We start from the raw sequence: 20,403 nt of genomic DNA on the forward strand, positions 1-20,403 counted from the left end.
TAAATGCTCTGGTGTCTGAGGACTGTCCTCCTATTACGGAACTGATTATGATGTAATCCACTTTTATAAATTGTTTGGTGTGTGTTGAAGTGCCTCTCAGGGCTGAAAAGTTTCCCAAATTCTGTACAATTAAAAAGTTGCTCCCTTGTGTAAATCTGCTGGTGTAACAAGAGGCCCCACTTCGTATAAAATGGTTTACCACACTTTGAACAAGCAATTTCCCCTGTGAGAATCATGTGGTGTGTGAGGTCATTCATCCAAGAAACGTTTTTCCTATACTCTGTCCATGTGAAAGGCCTCTCCCTGCATGAATTTGTTGGTATCTGAAGAGGTGACCCTTAACACTGAATTGTTTCCCACACTGAACAAGCAAATGGTTTCTCCCATGTAAATACTTGGGTGTGACAGGAGGTCACACTTTGTACTGAATTGTTTCCAACACCCTGAACTAGGGTTAGACAATTACAAAGAACTTCCCACCATAAGAGTATTAAGTAATTTATTGTGATAACAATATTCAGCAATATATTAACACCCAATAGAAAGCAAAAAAGCAAAAGTCATCAAAATGTTCGTCATTTATTGTGAAACATATTTCTTATACAAATCCATGTCATTCTTAATACAATGTAAAAAAGCAAATACTGTATATTTTAATTTTAAGAATAACAAAGGTTTCAATGAAAATGTTACACTAACTACACCCACACTAAAGCCCCCTTTCTTCACCATTTTATTTTTATTTATTTATAAAAATGTTTTACTAGGAAATAATACATAATACATGTATTTCCTGGGCACAGAGTTAAGATGACAAATAATACATGGTTACAAATACAGTTACATAAGTGAACAGGGTATAAATGATATGCAAGACATTGCATGCACAGTTAAAGATAATATATATTACAAGCGTATGTAACAGTTACAGACCAGATTAAAATGTGAGAGCCTTAGGCTAAGGCCCCGCTCCCTCAGTCAGCACGCCCGCACTGCAGACAGGCGGCGCGCTGACAGGCACAGACCGCGATATGCGGTCTGTAGGGAGCCGGGAGTGGTGCCGTCCAACCCCCCACCACCACCCCCACACACACACAACACATACATACACACTTTAACCCGCAGCTCCTTCCCTGCTCCCCGCCCAAGGTGCCTCCCATCTAGCTCCTTCCCTCCCCTCCTCCCCATTGGCTGACTCGCGTACCACGTGACGCATCAGCGCTGAAAATCACTAGGATCTTGCAGCATCGGCCGGCTGACGCGTCACAGTACGTAGTCAGCCCTGCCAGAAGGAGGCAGCGGGGGCAAGGACCATTAGGGTTAGACCATTAGAGGCACGGGTGGATGAGAGCCGAGAGAAATACAGGGGAGGAGAGAAAGGGGTTGAGTCATGGTGGAAGGGAAGGGGTAAGAGGCATGGCAGAGGGGAAGTGGTTAATATGGAGGGGTGAGATTACCAGCAGGAGGATTCCTTATAGCTGCAGCATGTGAAAGTCGAGGAGCACCCAGACTCGATCCCACTCCACTGTCTCTAACAGACCCACACTCAGTCCTCTCTCTGACACTGTCCCCACCCACACCCCCACGCCTCTCTGCCAGACGCACCCCCACTCTGCAGCTGCTGATAGGAATGCCATGGTAAGAAGTAAGGCAAGTATTGCGTTACCCTCCATTTTTATTACTGCAGTATTACTATGCTACTGGTATATTGCCGAACCCTACTTTGAACAATCACATATTTTATTTCATGTATGAAGCCTTATGTCCTCATGTGTGTAATGAGGCTGATCCTCTGTGAAAAGCTTTCCCCACACTATGTACATGGAAATGGTTTCTCCCGTGTATGAATCCTGTGGTGGGTGAGGAGGTGGCTCATTTGAGAAAAGCTTTTCCCACACTCCACATGTGAATCATTTCTCTCTTGTATGAGTCCTCTGGTGTCTGAGGAGACCCTGCACAATTGTGAATTGTTTCCCACACTCTGTACATGTGAATGGTTTCTCCCCTGTATGAATCCGCTCATGGTTGCGGAGGTCTGCCTTTGTAGAAAAGCTTTTACTACACTCTGTACATGTGAATGGTTTCTCTCCAGTATGAGTAATCTGGTGTCTGAGGAGGTGGCTCTTAGTAGTGAATTGTTTCCCACACTCTGTACATGTGAATGGTTTCTCCCCTGTATGAATCCGCTCATGTTTGTGGAGGTCTGCCTTTCGAGAAAAGCTTTTACTACACTCTGTACATGTGAATGGTTTCTCCCCTGTATGAATCACCTGGTGTATGAGGAGGTGGCTCTTAGTACTGAATTGTTTCCCACACTCTGAACATGTGAATGGTTTCTCCCCTGTATGAGTCATCTGGTGTCTGAGGAGGTTGCTCTTTTTACTAAATGGTATCCCACACTCTGTACATGTGAATGGTTTCTCCCCTGTATGAATGCGCTCATGTCCGAGGAGCTCTGTCTTCCAAGAAAAGCTTTTACAACACTCTGTACATGTGAATGGTTTCTTCCCTGTATGAGTCATCTGGTGTCTGAGGAGGCTTCTCTTAGTACTGAATGGTATCCCACACTCTGTACATGTGAATCGTTTTTCTCCTGTATGAATCATCCGGTGTATGAGGAGACTGCTCTTAACTGCAAATTGTTTCCCACATTCTGTACATGTGAATGGTTTCTCCCCTGTATGAGTCATCTGGTGTCTGAGGAGACGGCTCTTAACTGTGAATTGTTTCCCACACTCTGTACATGTGAATGGTTTCTCCCCTGTATGAATCTGCTCATGGATGAGGAGGTCTGTCTTCCAAGAAAAGCTTTTACTACACTCTGTACATGTGAATGGTTTCTCCTCTGTATGAGCCATCTGGTGATTGCGGAGGGTCCTCTTGTTACTGAACGGTTTCCCACGCACTGTACAAGTACAAGGAGTCACTGATGTCTGAATCATCTGGTGTGGAAGAAGTTTCCCCTGCAGTGAGAAACCGCTCCCACCATCTATACATGTAAAGGTTTGCTCCCTAGTGGGTACACAAAGGTGTGTGAGCAGGTCCCTGTCCAGTGAGAAGCTTTTGCCACACTGACAACAGAGAAAAGGCTGAGCACCGCGGCATCTTCTTAAATCTGTCGCATACCTTTTGCTGGACCCATATTTAGAGTCCGTCTCCGCTGTGTGCTGTACAAGGTCTGTAAATTCACCATCATGTGGCACTGGTTCCTTGTATGTGTCCAAAATGTGGCAGGAATCATTGTTTTGTGGCACTTCTGGGCTGCGAGGAGTCAGACAGCTTCTGGGTGTATCAGAGCTCAAGTTCTGTTCCTCATTCAGGCCGTTCTCTAACAGAAGTAAACAAAAAAGACAGAACAAATGTTTTTTCAATCTGTAAATCAAATTACTGAAAGCAAATTACAAATCCAAAACACTGAAAAATTTACTCCACCAATACTAAATTAACAAAATATTCTCTTCACCCAGGGATTTAAAATTGTGGCACATGACACCCAGTGGCCCCTAATGACTTTCGTGGTGGTTCCCGAAGATATGAAATTTATTTGTAGCAGCTCTCAGTGAAATCATTGATACATATAGAACTTATATATATTACTGTATGCGTTATTTAAGGATATTACATTACTACATTATGCACAAACTGGGGAGAGCAAGATTGTTTATGATGGTGAAATGTATTCATTATTTAAGGGTACATGTACATCCTCCAAATAATTAACACTGAAAATGTCCATGAGAAGTAAAGTTAAGGAACTCCTGGTCTATCACATTAGTGCGTTAATAATATCAACTAAACCAGACAGCAACCTATAGTGTAAAGATACTGTAGATGCCCATGTATGTATGTCTTTATTTATATAAGGCCCGCAGTGTACTCAGTGCTTTACAGCAGAAACAATACAGTACAGGGAATTATAATACAATAAGTGCAACAAACACAATCAGACAATAGGAACGGAAATCCCTGCCCTGGAGAGCTTACAATCTAAGGGATGCAGTGACTACACTGCCCATGTAATCTTCTGCCATAAGACCCACATAAACTAAACTGCTCCATTTTGTGTCATATTTTGGCAGTCACAAATACTATTCATATCATTTCCCAAGCACGGGGCCTTGGTGTAATATTTGAGTCCTCTCTTTCCTTCTCCTCTCACATTCAAAATAAAGAAAAAAGGCGCACTGCAGAAACGAAGAACTGGAGGCAAAAGTAGAAAAAATAAAAGATTTATTGAGACACAGCCCAAGTTACAAGAGAAACCTCCAACGCGTTTCTCGCATGGGCGCTTTATCACAGAGTGGTTTCCTGAGTCTAGAGAGTGTCACATTATGGGCACTCCCTGCCGGAAACACTGCCTACCTGTATCCCAGGTAAAAAAGTCCCGTGTGAACAAAACAGTCCGGGGAAAATGTAACCACGGAAAGAAGGCAGTATAACTGTGGGGGAGAAATCCAGCAAAAGGACACAATAGAGAATACAATAACAATAAACTTAAATAGACTCATAAGGACAATACAAATGAAATGAAAAATAATCAAATTTAAAAGTGGATAGGATGTGGAGGGAATAAAATTATCTTAGATTAAATTAACTGTAACACCAAATAATATAATCACGTGATAATATACATATAATAAATGTAAACTCAACTACCAAGGAAAAGAACATTTTGTATCTTGATAAGGGGAATATACATAATGAATAAGATGTAAATAAATAAACCACAATGAGAAAATTGCATACAGCATACACAGGGAAAAGTGTGACAAGTATTGACGCAATAGCACCTCCAGAGGTCAGGGTGAAAAATACACTTAAAAATGCAAAAATGAAGTAAAAAATGTGTTTAATGTGTAATGTGTCTATCCAGTCGGTGAAGACGCCCCCATCATGACCTTCACTGTCCTGAAGAATTGCCTGGATTCTTAGGACGCTGTCCCCATCTATCAGTTAAGCTATGTCTAAAGACTGTGGCTATTATTGCGTATCTAATGACCCTAAATGAGAGGGTATTGTTTAAGCTGGGGAACCAGATTAGTTAGGGAAGGGTCCCTTGAATTTGTTTTCCCAAATGCATTTTATCGTATCTATTGATGGTCAGACGCCCATAACTCTGCATTTCCACCCTTTATACGTGTCTGAGAGCCATATTGTAGTTCTAAGTCTTCTGCATGTGGCTTGTTCCAGAATACCCAGCAGGCCTGGGGACTTCCTATGAGAGGCAATTAACCATGAATACTCGCTAAATGTGACCATGCGCCTTGTAACAAGGTAACATCCCTTTGTGCAGACAAAGGGGAAAAGGTACTCACCAGAGACAGGAAATGCATCTATTTCACTCTTTATTGGGGTCAGATGTTCCTCAGCGTTCGGTTTTTCTTTCTCCGACTTAATCTCTAAACTCCCCAGCACAATCACTGGGAAACCTGGCAGTAAGAAAAGGAAAATCCATCATGTAAAGCTGGGAGTGGGGGCTCTTCTTGTGACATCAGTATACAGAAAGACTCTATACTGATTCCTATGGGGGAGGTGTGAAGTGATTGATTTTACTTTGTTATTAACCCTTTGAGTGCAAATAAGTTTTTATAACCCCGAGTGCTGAAAACATTTTGAGCTACCAATGTTCAAACCTCAATAACAATAATATTCCCAATATAACCTTAGACAAATGATTTTTTTCATTAGAACAGGTATCTTATTATTCTATGCACGCTTTAATATTATTTCCCAAAATATTGCAGACATTTCAGTCAATTTTAAACATACTGAATAAAGACAAGTGAGGATGTAAGGGTACTTACCACAAACCGGAAATGCATCTATTTCTTCCTTTATTGGGGTCACATGTTCCTCAGTGTCTGTCGCTGCTTTCTCTGTCTTAATCTCTAAACTCTCCGGTACAACCACTGGGAAACCTGGCAATAAGAAAAGAGAAATCCATCATGTAAAGCTGGGAGTGGGGGCGCTTCTAGTGATTTCACCTCCTCTGATATTGGTATAATATAATACCTCTTGTAAAGAAATGTATTACTAGCCCTTCTGGCAGAAAATAAGGTGAAGATATATTATCTTCTTACCTGTTGGTGGTTCTATAAGAAAACAGGATTAGTTTGGGTGTTTGACTCGCATAACTGCAAAATAAATAACCAGATATTCCCCCCTTGAAGATTCCAAAGACACCAAAATATCTTCTCAACTCACTAAACAAGCGTGGATCCATGCTGGCAGTGGACAGTGCTGCTCTGGAGGTGCTGGCAGTGGGCAGTGCTGCTCTGGAGATGCTGACCGGCGGTTACTTAATCTATATGTGTTGGATTTTAGAATGTGCCTGTATATAAAACAGAATTGGAATGATCAGTTTTTTGGACAAATATGCAGCATTTAGTATCAGCGGTTTCAAACCTAAATTATTAACCCCAAAGGAGTCAGAGAAGACAGGGGCACCAAAAAACACATATGGTCCATCCACAAACAGGCACTTCATTTCAAACACTGCAAAACTTTAATGGCTCAGGATTGTGTCACAACATAACCATCTAGAAAAGTATAAAGAGAGTCGGAGATTAGCAGCCAAAATACCAGTAAAGTCCTCATAGTGTAACATAGTAACATACTGTACAGGTCCATAGTATGAATAAAAAGCAGATACAGTACGAGTGAGACTTTGATAAATGCTCCCGATACTCTCTCAGGTCCAGCAGTTCTGCTCCATACTGACACAGTCTCACTTTCCTATTTCATACGGTGAGAAGTGGGTAATGCAGAGGAACCAGTGCAGTAACTTCCCCTCACCTTACCCCACCATAATAAATAGGGGGGTTTGATCCCTCACACCCTCATTAATTTGTTCCTCGATCACCTCCAGTTTCCCACATTCAGCACATTTGTACCTGGCAGGACATTCTTATATAAAGGAATGCCTGGGGAAACACTGACATTTTACTCACTGATTATTTTCTCCTGGTCTCTCAATGTCAGCATATGACATGAGGGAATAGGCTCTGCCCATCTGAAGGTAGGACACAGACGTCTGACCTGCTCACACCCTTATAAGCCCGTCCTATTATGACGGGATCACTGCTTCCCGACCCAGATAATTTCCGGGAATAGTTATATTCTGATACTGAATCAAAAGCGCTATTCTGTGTTATATCTGTGGAACGTATCTACACGTATAATACAAGTATTGTAAACACAATAAGACAGTCTGTCTGTGAGTGGGATTATTGGCTTTGCATCTCATCCCAGGTTATGTTTAAAAGCTGTGTTTAAAGCAGCAAGCATTGGCTTAAGGGGTTTCCATGTAATAATGGACTTGACAAAAGGTGGCACTGTGTGCTCATTTGCATGTCATTTCCCAGAATTCCTTGCTGCAATATATATTTATTTTTATTTTTTTCTAAGCAGGGTTATGTGAAATAATTATATAAACTTACGCAAGATGGAATTCATAATGAATTAGTATGTATCTTCTGTGCTAGGGGGGAGAATGCTAAAAAGGTTGGAGGAGATTTTAAACTAGGATGGAGTGGGGAGGGGAATAAAACAGATAATGAACTAAATGGAATAGGAGGATGATACAAGGGGGTATGGAGGTAGAATGGGGGCAAGTGCGAGTTTGACAGGCAGTGAGACACCAATAATAAATACAGATAATACTAGAAACTTCTAAAGACTAAACCAAGTGGGCGCAGAAAGGAAGGAGCAGATAAGATAATAGTACAGGCTGAAAAAAAACTGAAATGCATGCTTGCTAATGCAAGAAGCCTGACAGATAAAATGGGGGCGCTTGAATTAATAGCTGCAAGGGAGCAGTATGATATCATAGGCATTACTGAAACAGGATATCATAGGTGGGATGAAACTCATGACTGGATAGTTAATTTAGAGAGTTATTCTCTTTTTTCGCAAGGATCGAACAAATAGAAGGGGAGGTGGAGTATGCAAATATGTTAAACCGGATCTTAAACCTATTATAAGGGATGATGTTTATGAAGGGAATGATGAAAATGTAGAGACTTTGTGGATAGAAATTAGCAGTGAAGGTAAAAGTATTAAGAAAATGTTTGTGGGAATATGCTATAAACCACCAAATATCTGTGAGATTGAGGAAGCTAAAATACTTTTGCAAATGGAGAAGGCGTCAAAACTGGGTCATGTTGCATAATGGGGGATTTTAATTATCCAGACATAGACTGGGGCAATGAGATTAGCGTTACAACAAAAGGAAACAGGTTTTTGAGGGTGCTTAAAGACAATAATACGACCCAAATTATTGAGGAACCAAACAGGAGAGGGGCAGTACTGGATTTGGTCATATCAAACAATGTAGAAGTAATAACAAATATTCAAGCCCTGGAATATTTGGGTAACAGTGATCATACCATGGTCTCATTTGAAATAAATTATCAAAAAATAGATTTCTTGGGTTCAACAAAGACCTTAAACTTTAGAAAGGCAGATTTTAATCAACTGAGGTCTATTCTACAAGTGGGATAGTCTAATCTATCACTGGGATGATGTTTTTGCAGGGAAAAATGTAGAAGATAAATGGGCAGTCTTTAAAACATTGTTAGAAAAGCACACGTATCAGTGTAAACCCTTGGGTAATTAGTATTAAAGAAATAAGTCAAAACCAATGTGGCTAAATAAATAGGTAGGGGAGGAAATGGACAAGAAGAGGAAGGTGTTTAGATTCTTTAAGTCAGAAGGGACGGAGACATCGTATCAGAATTATAAGGAATGTAACAAAAATTGCAAAAGGGCAATCAAATTAGCAAAAATGGATAATGAAAAAAGGATTGCAATAGCAAGTAAGGTCAACCCTAAAATGTTCTTTAAGTACCTTAATAACAAAAAAAATGAGAAAAGAAAATATAGGACCCTTTCAGTGTGAGATGGGTAGGCAGATTATTGGAGATAAGAAAAAAGCTGAGGTATTAAACAAATTCGTTGCCTCGGTGTTTACCAGGGAAGAATCAAGTTCAATAGTAGTGCCGCAGGAGGAAGCCACAACCTCCATATTAAATGAACAATTTGTTAATTAAGGAAGAAGTTCATAAGCAACTTGAAAAAATTAAAGTAAATAAGGCACCTGGCCCGATGGTATACATCCAAGAGATCTCAAGGAGTTAAACTCAGTAATAGCCAAACCATTATATTTAATATTCAAGGACTCCATTTCCACAGGCTCAATACCACAAAATTGGCATAAAGCAGATGTGGTGCCTATATTTAAAAAGGGATCTAGATCACAACCAGGGAATTACAGACCTGTAAGCCTGACTTCAATAGTGGGGAAACTACTTGAAGGTTTATACGGGATAATATACAATAGGGGAAGTGGGGGAAGGGAATGATAACCTCTGCTCAGCTGATAGTGATTAAAGATAGGTGGGTAAGTACTGGTGCTGTGCTGAGAAATATACTGATAATACAACTAAGAAAAAGAACTCAGCTGATCGCACAGCTGAGTTCTTTTTTTTAGGTGTATTATTAATACGGGATAATATTCAGGAATACCTAATGGAAACAAAATTATTAGTAATAGTCAGCATGGATTTATGAAGGATAGATCTTGCCAAACTAATATTATTTGTTTCTTTGAGGAAGTAGGAATTTAGACCAGGGTAATGCAGTTGATGTGGTCTACTTAGATTTTGCAAAGGCTTTTGATGCGGTTTCACACAAGAGGTTGGTGTACAAAATAATGAAAATTGTACTCAGTAATAATATATGCACCTGGATTGAAAACTGGTTAAAGGACAGACAACAGAGGATTGTCATAAATTGAACTTTTTCAGGTTGGGCTAAAGTCATGAGTGGAGTACCTTAGGGATCCGTACTGGGACCCCTGCTTTTTAAACTTGTTTCTTAATGACCTCGAGGTTGGCATCGAGAGCAAAGTCTCCATCTTTGCTGATACTAAATTGTGTAAGGTAATAGAATCAGAGCAGGATGTAATTTCTCTTCAGAAGGACTTGGAGACTGGAAAGTGGGCAGGTAAATGGCAGATGAGGTTTAATACAGATAAATGTAAGGTTATGCATTTGGTATGCAAGAATAAAAAGGCGAATTACAAATTAAATGGGGATAAATTGGGGGAATCCTTGATGAGGTCTCTGCCATGCTTTCCAAGCATGCCCCTGGTCAGATCTGACTATTTACAATCTCCCCCAGACTTAGATACAATACTTTAAGGCACCGTCATAAGCCCACCCCTTTCTACAGAATACTTTGAAGCTGCTCTTCTTTGATTAAGACAATTGACACCTTGAGTGGGCTATATCCAGGATGGGCCCCGCCCCAAGTAAGTTCCTTTGAAATTCAGAGCAGACAGAAACAGTCCTGACCAGTTTCAAACCCAGCATTTGGTATTTTGTTAAACAAGTGTAGCTCATTAACCCCTCAAGCACCAAAGGGATTAAACATACCCAATATCTCATGACATTATCATGACAGCAAATGTAGAAAATGAGGGGTTAACCCCTTGTATGCTACAGACGTGAAGCTACCACATGCTTGGGTTTCTATATGGCGGCGCATACACATAGACCCAGACACAGCACCCACCTCTGTGCCTGGGTCACCCTGCTCTCCCTCAGCTGTACTTCTGCACTGCAGATTGGGGGAGGGAAAAGGGCTCTGTCCCTCACTTCTAAATCTCCAGCTCTGCACAGACCTCCACCCTCCCCCTCACAGACCTGCTCCCCTCCCCCACCCAGACACATTCTTTAAAACTAGGACATGAGAGAATGCAGCAGATATTTGGGACATCAGAACATACTGTCAGACCAGGATTGTCCCCGGGCAAACGGGTCAGCCTCACACAGAGAAGCTATAGCCCATAACACACACATGGTGCTGCCCCTGTGGTAATGAAGGAGTTAAACTCCAACCATTACTCCCTCAATCTAATTACTTTCTAACTCTATTTAATAACTTTCCCAATCTTATCCTCACTGATTCCTAATGTTAATTCCCAATGTAAAATAACCCCCATTATCTCCCAGTCCCTGTGATACAGGAGGAGTAACCCCCCCAGTGCCAGAGGCCCCCCCTCACTATCAGAGGCTCAGCCTCTCAGGCTCCTGTGTGTAAGGAAGCTCAGAGCAGCACTGGGATAATGTGCACAGGTCACACAAGGGAGGGGAAGAGAGGAGGAGGAAAGCACTTACCCAATAACACAGGCTGAAGATCTCTGTGCAGCAGGGGGTGGGCAATGTGAGGGGGGCACAGGAAAAGGGACTTAGAGGCTGCAGAGCCTATTCCTCAGTGTGTCCCCCCCTCAGTGCCTGAGATGTGCACTTTATCCCCCCCTCACTGTGTGTGTACTTCCTATGGAGGGTGGGGGGAGCCCCTGTGATCTCTCAGTCCTTCCCTGTGGGAGTGACCTGGATTCCCCCCTCAGGATGTGGGACAGTCTGTGCTCAGGATCAGTGTTTCCTGCCGGAATCACATCTCATCATAGAGAGGGAAGAGGGGAGGCCAGAGCGCCTCTATCCAGCTCCTTCTGAGCTCATATGGAACAGTGGCCCCTGGTGGGCTCCCAAGCAAGGTGCGGTGAGTGCCCCCTGGTGAGAGCTGCACGTGGTGCTGGCTGTGGGCTGGTGAGAAACATACAGGCAGTCCTCGGTTATCCGACACAATGTGTTACTCAAAATGGCGTTGGATAGCGAAACGTTGTAAAGCGAAACACTTTTTCCCATAGGAACACTGTTTAAATGAAAGGTTCCGTTCCTGAAGGCATTTTTAACACTAAAATACACCAAATATTTTACACAGGCAATAAGATATGCAGCACACACATAAATTATATAGTGTATAAACTGTATTATATATATAATATAACATAATATATAATATAAAAATATAATATATTATATAGTATAATATAATACAATATTATATATTATATACACATAAATAACTTTGCAAAGCGTCGTAAGAGCGTTGGATAAGCCATTTTGGCGTTGTAAAAATGAATATAGGTATGCATTGCATAGCGTTGGATAAGCCATTCGTTGTAAAACGAAGCGTTGTAAAACGAGGACTGCCTGTAGTGACAATCTCACCCCCATCCCCCACCGTATATAGGGGCCTATGCAGAGAGCAGCGAGAAGCGCAATCTCGCCAGGTTTTCGCCAAATATGCCTATAGCAAATTAGTTAATGGCGAGAAACTGGCGAGATAAGGAAAAACCGCCAGTTTATTTTTTTTGTTTTATAAACTCGCCGCGCGGGTGGCAAGAAGCAATATCTCGCCAGTTTTAAAACCCGCCGTATGCAGGTAGCCCCGATCAGCATCTCGCCGCTGATTGCGCCAATAAAATGGAGAGATGTTCTCCAAATCGCCCCGCCAATAAAAGTTGGCAAGAAGCTGGAGCTGAGCGGCGATAGGGGCCATAAAAAAAATCAGCACTTTTCCTGGCTGGGATTGATGCCGGGGGGCTCCAGAGCTGATACCCAGGAATACCAGCACCGAAGGCCCCCTGCATGCATCTGAGGCAGGAAAAATGTATGTACAGCCCACTTCATTGCCTTAGCGGCTAACCGCTAAGGCAATGAAGGGGTTAACCCACCGTGCCAGCTTTATTGTGGGTAGCGGGTGTGGGTGAAGGGGGTATTTGGCCCTTGGTGTGAATTTAGGGCTTGCTGGGGGGTTGCGGGTGCACTTAACCCCTTCACGACCGTAGCAGTTAATACCGCTACGGTCATGAAGGGGTTAACCCCTCCCGCTACCCCCCCGCAAGCCCTAAACAACCACCGTTGGGGCTAATACCCCCTTCACCCACCCCCGCTACCCACAATAAAAAAAAATCACACACAGAGCAGCCCCACAATAAATAAATAAATCTAAATGAATAAATGAATAAATAAATAAATGAATGTGACGATAGCTTATGACAGGTTGTAATTTACACCAAATAACTGGGTTTGAACTGAACGAGGCCTAGATATAATAAAGTATATTTATTCCTTTGGATAGGTGAACACACGATATAGTACAGTAACAAGACAAGAAGTACACTTACTTTGGGGATGGGGAATGAGAAGTATCATGTAGCATTTCTCCAGCAATCAGGTAACAATTCAGATGATATCAGAAGACAATGGGGATAGGGATTACCACGATTTATATATCTTTTGTAACCCTATCCTTAACATTAAGTACAGGTGATTGGTCTTCAATTACCTCTAGCCACTCATTAACGTGGGAACACATTTTGATCCATGCCCCTCTGCTAGTTGGCACATGCGCATTAGAACTCTGAGGTCTTATTTCTGTAGCTCCTCATTTGCATCAGGAATGCCAGCTAGTCTACCAAATTGGATTTCTGGCAGGATATTCTTTGTTATAAGGTGTTAAATGGGACCCTTATAGACTGCTCTGGTTTGAGCCGTCTCCACCCTCAGGTAAACCGTGAGGGTGACAAAATCCTTTGAACAATACTTAAGTCCTAGACATTGGGTCGCCTCTCTGGCCATATGCTACCCTGGTATGTAAAGGAATTTCCTCTGGGTTTTATCCCTGCTTTGGGACACAGTATTAAAGATAAAACACAAACATATTAAAATATCCGGTTCCGTTGGGTCCAGCGGGTCCAAACTTCCCAGTTCTCAATGCCGGAACTGGGACACCCTGTGGTCCAATTTGCGACTTGCTACGACCTTCGGAACTGGAGTTACACAAATACACCTTAAACCGTTTCCTATTTTAATACAAAAAACTCCACTGTAAATTAAATCACGGTTTTTCACTAAATCCCCATTGAAAACAACGGGCTCCGCCGCCATAGACTTTCAATGGCAAACCGCCGCCGTTGGCGGCTATGGGAATCCACCGCCATAGACTTTCAACGAGGCGACGCCGCCGTTGAAGTCAATGGGGGCTTTCCGCCATAGCCGGTCAACGGAGATTGGCCGCCTTTGGAGTCTATGGGAAAAGTCCCGAACTTTCAAGGGGGTCCATACTCCGTCCGGTTGGTCCAAGAGGGTCAAGGTTGGTTCTGCAGCGATGCCGGAGCAGTGACTACAGATACCCCAAACCCTGATCCTCTGGACCCTCCGGAACCGGAGCTATGGACTCCTAAATTTCAGCTTTTTACACATAGCCGTTTCCTTGAGCTGTTTCTGCCGCCGCCATTGGAACCTATGGCGCGACCCGCTCTTCTCGGTTCGACCCTTATCGGGGGTCCAGGATATGGGGACCCGGTTGTGGTCGAGTGATGGGAGGTCTAGGAACTAGGGGCAAAAAGAATTTTATTTCTAGGTGCTCTAGAACTGTTTATTCCCACGCCACTTGTCGTTGAACTTGACTAATAAGTGATCAAAGCTCTCTTTTAGAAAAAGTATCCGCTTTGCGGTTTGGACGGCAGCCAACTCGTTCCTGGAAAGCGCCGTCGAGGAACCTCCATTGAAGTCAATGGGCCCATTGACTTACAATGGGAAACCGGCTCTCCTCCTCTCGGACGCCATCTGCTGGTCTTCATAGGAAACAGGACCAAAACAGCAAGATTCGCCATTAGAATGCATTGAGCCCTAATGGCGGCCTATGGGACCCTGCAAAATGGTGCCTGAAAAGGCGGGAAAATTACACAAAGGGCTATAATCACTCAAGAACTATTAACCCTTGTACTCCCGGATGGATCCTAGTGTGTGTGTGATGCAGACACTGATTAAACCAGATGTTACAATAAAGCATGGGAACAGGGGAATATACATTTTCATGTCATAACAAGGTTTAAATCACATTTCTGGACCTCAGCCCAGTTAACCCCTTGTCTCCCTGGTGAGGTCAGGGGATGGCCAAATGGGGTGCAACCCCTTTAATCCCGGGCCACCCCCTTTCTCCCTCTACACCTCCCCTTCTTAATGGGTGACCTGTGGCCCACTGGCCCTAACGGGGAGTGGGGCACTGCTGGCACCATTCATGAATTCAGTCTCAGAGGGATAGTCCTGGCGTGAAAGTCATTCAGCATTGCTGTTTTCACTGCCCTTTTTGTGCTGAATGGTAAATTCAAATTCTTGTAGAGCCAAGCTCCATCTCAGCAATTTGGCATTTTCCCCTGACGACCTCTGTAGCCAACTCAGAGGGTTGTGGTCCGTGATGACCGTGAAAGCCCTCCCATATTCATAGGGCTGGAGATTTTTGAGTGAGCACACAATGGCCAAGCACTCATTCTCAATGGTGGCATATGCCACCTCCCTGGGGAGCAGTTTGCGACTGAGATACACCACAGGGTGCTCTTTGCCGTCGTCCCCCACCTGGCTAAGTACAGCTCCAATACCAAAGTCTGAGGCATCAGTCTGAATGAGAAAATGCTTGGTATAGTCTGGGGCAGCCAGTATGGGGGCTCCAGCAAGAGCAATTTTCAGTGAATGGAAAGCAGTTTCACAGGCAATAGTCCAGGTAATAAGCACAGACAGTTTCTTCTTAGTCAGATCAGTCAGGGGTTTGGCCACGGCGCTGTACTGTGGGACAAATTTCCTATAGTACCCTGCGGTGCCCAAAAATGCCATGACCTATTTCTTAGTTTTTGGAACAGGCCACTCAACTATGGCTTCTACCTTGGCTGGCTCTGGTTTGAGATGCCCTCCACACACCCTGTGCCCTAAGTACAGGACTTCTGCCATCCCTACCATACACTTAGTGGGTTTCAAGGTAAGCCCAGCCTCCCTGATCCTATCCAGCACCGCAGCTACATGTCCTATGTGGGATTCCCAGGAACTACTAAAGACAGCAATGTCATCTAAGTAAGCCCTGGCATAGCTCTGCATCCCTTCCAGTAACCTATTGACCAGGCGTTGAAAGATAGCCGGGGCATTCTTCATCCCAAATGGCATCACCAAAAACTCATAGAGGCCACTTGGAGTGATGAATGCTGACTTCTCCCTAGCCTCCAGGGTCAGTAGGATTTGCCAATAGCCTTTGCTAAAATCCATGGTGGTCAGATACTTAACCCCGCGAGTTCATCTAGTAACTCATCCATGCGGGGCATGGGGTAAGCATCTGACACCGTCCCAGCGTTGAGCAACCGGTAGTCCACACAAAACCGGGTGGTCTTGTCCTTCTTAGGAACTAGGACTACTGGACTTGCCCAAGGGCTCTGGGACGGAGTAATTACCCCTAGGGTCAGCATCTCCTCTATCTCTCTCTCCATACTTGTCTTGACCTCTGCTGACACTCTATAAGCGTGCTTATGCAGAGGCTGCAGTTCCCCTGTGTGCACTGGGTGTTTTGTAAGATGTGTGGTTCCTGGCATGTCAGTGAAGAGGGTGCTAAACTGAGCTAGCATGTCCCTGGCTTCTCCCTTCTGCCTAGCACTCAACTGTGCCCCTATTTCCACCTGTTCCACAGTGTTTCCCTGCCTAGCCTCCCCTAGGAGATCAGGCAGAGCATTGCTCACCGGATCCTCCAGCAGTGGGCTACAAATGGCCAGCACTGCTCCCATACTCGGTGCTCTGTATTCCTTCAACATGTTAATGTGATATGCTTGTGCCTGTACAACATAGTTGCACTCATTCACCTTTCGGATAACCGAGTACGGTCCCGACCAGGCAGCCATCAGCTTGTTCTCCCGAGTGGGTTTGAGAACAAGCACCTGCTGTCCTGGGATGAATTTTCTGCTACGGGCATGCTGGTCATACCATTGCTTTTGCTTGGTCTGAGCAGCCCTGAGAAGGTCCTGGGCCACCCCCATGAGCATCTCTAACCGGTCTCTGAGATCTACTACATACTGGATCACTGAAGCATCAGTAGCAGTAGTCTCCCCTTCCCATCCCTCACTGAATAGGTCCAGAGGTCCACGTACCCTGTGGCCATATAGTAGCTCGAAGGGGGAGAAGCTTGTAGATTCTTGCGGTACCTCTTGGTAGGCAAACAGCAAGTGCTGCAGGTGAATCTCCCAGTATTTCCCCTCCGCCTCTATAAAGGTCTGAAGCATCTGCTTCAGGGTACCGTTAAACCTCTTACATAATCCGTTTGTCTAGGGATGGTAAGGGGTAGTGCGCCGGTGCTGTACACCGCATGCATCCCAGAGACAATGTAACAGTTCACTCATGAACTGCGACCCCTGATCGGTTAGGATCTCACTAGGGAAACCTACCCTAGAAAAAATGTTCAGCAAAGCTGCTGCCACTGTCTTGGCACTTATGGTGCCAAGCGCTACTGCCTCAGGGTACCGGGTGGCAAAATCCACCACCGTGAGGATGTAGCGCTTCCCTGACCTGCTAGGAATCATAAGGGGTCCTATAAGGTCCATCGCTACCTTCTGGAAGGGTTCCCCTATTATCGGTAGGGGTCTCAGGGGGCCTTCACATGGTCGCCCGCTTTACCCACTCGCTGGCAGGCATCACAGGAGCGGCAGAACTTGCTCGCATCCCGGGATGCCCCCAGCCAGTAGTAACGCTGTAATAACCGGGCTCGCATCCTGGTGACCCCCTGATGTCCCGCTAACGGAATAGAGTGAGCTACCCGTAACAATTGCTGTCGGTACCCCTGGGGCACTACTAGCTGTCGCTTACCGGTCACCCCCTCCTCTATCCCCGGGTTCCCTTCTTCTCTGTATAGGAGTCCCTTATGCCATAGGCAGCGCTCAGTGCCCTCCCCTGCCTGAGATTCGGACGCCCGAAGTCTCACGCGGCCAGGGTAGGGTCTGCATTCACTGCCTCCCTAAACTGGGCTCCTAAGTCTGGCCACACCCCAGTCATGTCATTGTCAGGGGAAGGGGACAGGGTGAGAGGGAACAGTAAGTCAGCCTGTGGTTGCAACTGATCCTGGCTTACCTCCCCGGGCTCCTCTGCGCCCTCCGCTAACATTGGTCCCAAAGGCTGGGGGACTGGAGCAGCCGCCGCCGGCATTGCCGCTGTCTGGCTCCGGGTAACCGCCGCCACTACAGCGGGCTGTGGCACACGGTCGTAGGTGCAGGTCATCGGTCCCAGGTCGTTGCCCAAAAGAATTTCAGCATCCAAACCGGGAAAAAACCCAACTCCCGCACACCCTTGCCCTCCCCCCAATCCAAAAAGATTTGGGCCACCTGCAAGAAACGTGGCTCTCCGTCGGCCACAGTGATCTGCATCCCAGGGCCTGGGAGCAATTCCTCTGGCCGGACTCTCTCTGTCCCTGTCTGTGCCTCTCTCTATCTGTCCCTGTCTGTGCCTCTCTCTCTCTGTCCCTGTCTGTGTCTCTCTCTGTCTGTCCCTGTCTGTGCCTCTCTCTGTCTGTCCCTGTCTGTGCCTCTCTGTCTGTCCCTGTCTGTGCCTCTCTCTCTCTCTGTCCCTGTCTGTGCCTCTCTCTCTCTGTCCCTGTCTGTGCCTCTCTCTCTCTGTCCCTGTCTGTGCCTCTCTCTCTCTGTCCCTGTCTGTGCCTCTCTCTCTGTCCCTGTCTGTGCCTCTCTCTCTCTCTGTCCCTGTCTGTGCCTCTCTCTCTCTGTCTGTCCCTGTCTGTGCCTGTCTGTGCCTCTCTCTCCCTGTCTGTGCCTCTCTCTGTCTGTCCCTGTCTGTGCCTCTCTCTCTCTGTCCCTGTCTGTGCCTCTCTCTCTCTGTCCCTGTCTGTGCCTCTCTCTCTGTCCCTCTCTGTGCCTCTCTCTGTCTGTCCCTGTCTGTGCCTCGCTCTCTCTGTCCCTGTCTGTGCCTCTCTCTCTGTCCCTCTCTGTGCCTCTCTCTGTCTGTCCCTGTCTGTGCCTCTCTCTGTCTGTCCCTGTCTGTGCCTCTCTCTCTGTCCCTGTCTGTGCCTCTCTCTGTCTGTCCCTGTCTGTGCCTCTCTCTGTCTGTCCCTGTCTGTGCCTCTCTCTCTGTCCCTGTCTGTGCCTCTCTCTCTCTGTCCCTGTCTGTGCCTCTCTCTCTCTGTCCCTGTCTGTGCCTCTCTCTCTCTCTCTGTCCCTGTCTGTGCCTCTCTCTCTCTCTGTCCCTGTCTGTGCCTCTCTCTCTGTCCCTCTCTGTGCCTCTCTCTGTCTGTCCCTGGCTGTGCCTCTCTCTGTCTGTCCCTGTCTGATCCTCTCTCTCTGTCCCTGTCTGTGCCTCTCTCTCTCTCTGTCCCTGTCTGTGCCTCTCTCTCTCTGTCCCTGTCTGTGCCTCTCTCTCTCTCTGTCCCTGTCTGTGCCTCTCTCTCTCTCTGTCCCTGTCTGTGCCTCTCTCTCTCTCTGTCCCTGTCTGTGCCTCTCTCTCTCTCTGTCCCTGTCTGTGCCTCTCTCTCTATGTCCCTGTCTGTGCCTCTCTCTCTCTGTCCCTGTCTGTGCCTCTCTCTCTCTCTGTCCCTGTCGGTGCCTCTCTCTCTCTGTCCCTGTCTGTGCCTCTCTCTCTCTGTCCCTGTCTGTGCCTCTCTCTCTCTGTCCCTGTCTGTGCCTCTCTCTGTCTGTCCCTGTCTGTGTCTCTCTCTGTCTGTCCCTGTCTGTGCCTCTCTCTGTCTGTCCCTGTCTGTGCCTCTCTGTCTGTCCCTGTCTGTGCCTCTCTCTGTCTGTCCCTGTCTGTGCCTCTCTGTCTGTCCCTGTCTGTGCCTCTCTCTCTCTGTCCCTGTCTGTGCCTCTCTCTCTCTCTCTGTCCCTGTCTGTGCCTCTCTCTCTCTGTCCCTGTCTGTGCCTCTCTCTCTCTGTCCCTGTCTGTGCCTCTCTCTCTCTGTCCCTGTCTGTGCCTCTCTCTCTGTCCCTGTCTGTGCCTCTCTCTCTCTCTCTGTCCCTGTCTGTGCCTCTCTCTCTCTGTCTGTCCCTGTCTGTGCCTCTCTCTCCCTGTCTGTGCCTCTCTCTGTCTGTCCCTGTCTGTGCCTCTCTCTCTCTGTCCCTGTCTGTGCCTCTCTCTCTCTGTCCCTGTCTGTGCCTCTCTCTCTGTCCCTCTCTGTGCCTCTCTCTGTCTGTCCCTGTCTGTGCCTCTCTCTCTGGCCCTGTCTGTGCCTCTCTCTCTGTCCCTGTCTGTGCCTCTCTCTCTCTGTCCCTGTCTGTGCCTCTCTCTGTCCCTGTCTGTGCCTCTCTCTCTCTGTCCCTGTCTGTGCCTCTCTCTCTCTCTGTCCCTGTCTGTGCCTCTCTCTCTCTCTGTCCCTGTCTGTGCCTCTCTCTCTGTCCCTGTCTGTGCCTCTCTCTCTCTGTCTGTCCCTGTCTGTGCCTCTCTCTCCCTGTCTGTGCCTCTCTCTGTCTGTCCCTGTCTGTGCCTCTCTCTCTCTGTCCCTGTCTGTGCCTCTCTCTCTCTGTCCCTGTCTGTGCCTCTCTCTCTGTCCCTCTCTGTGCCTCTCTCTGTCTGTCCCTGTCTGTGCCTCTCTCTGTCTGTCCCTGTCTGTGCCTCTCTCTCTGTCCCTGTCTGTGCCTCTCTCTCTGTCCCTGTCTGTGCCTCTCTCTCTCTGTCCCTGTCTGTGCCTCTCTCTCTCTGTCCCTGTCTGTGCCTCTCTCTCTGTCCCTGTCTGTGCCTCTCTCTC

At 46.1% G+C, this 20,403-nt stretch overlaps 1 protein-coding gene across 1 annotated transcript; it reads right to left on the reverse strand.

Moving 5' to 3' along the window:
• Nucleotides 1-539: 539 nt before the first annotated feature.
• LOC142488032 (uncharacterized) lies at nucleotides 540-11,443 on the reverse strand. Its single transcript, XM_075588379.1, has 5 exons — nucleotides 11,181-11,443; nucleotides 6,205-6,331; nucleotides 5,805-5,918; nucleotides 5,316-5,429; nucleotides 540-3,328 (listed from the first exon to the last, which is right to left on the reverse strand). The coding sequence occupies exons 2-5, from the start codon at nucleotides 6,221-6,223 to the stop codon at nucleotides 1,911-1,913; spliced, it is 1,665 nt and encodes a 554-aa protein (XP_075444494.1). The 5' UTR covers nucleotides 6,224-6,331; nucleotides 11,181-11,443; the 3' UTR covers nucleotides 540-1,910.
• Between the last annotated feature and the right edge of the window lie 8,960 nt (nucleotides 11,444-20,403).

The sequence above is a fragment of the Ascaphus truei genome, chromosome 2 (genome assembly GCF_040206685.1).
Source record: "Ascaphus truei isolate aAscTru1 chromosome 2, aAscTru1.hap1, whole genome shotgun sequence".
Taxonomy (NCBI): domain Eukaryota; kingdom Metazoa; phylum Chordata; class Amphibia; order Anura; family Ascaphidae; genus Ascaphus; species Ascaphus truei.

Bases quoted from the DNA above. Each gene is read 5' to 3' on its own strand.
- LOC142488032 (XM_075588379.1), bottom strand. The intron at 5,430-5,804 runs GTAAGTACCCTT...TCTTACTGCCAG, and splicing joins AGATGCATTTCCGGTTTGTG to GTTTCCCAGTGATTGTGCTG. The intron at 3,329-5,315 runs GTGAGTACCTTT...TACTTCTGTTAG, and splicing joins AGATGCATTTCCTGTCTCTG to AGAACGGCCTGAATGAGGAA.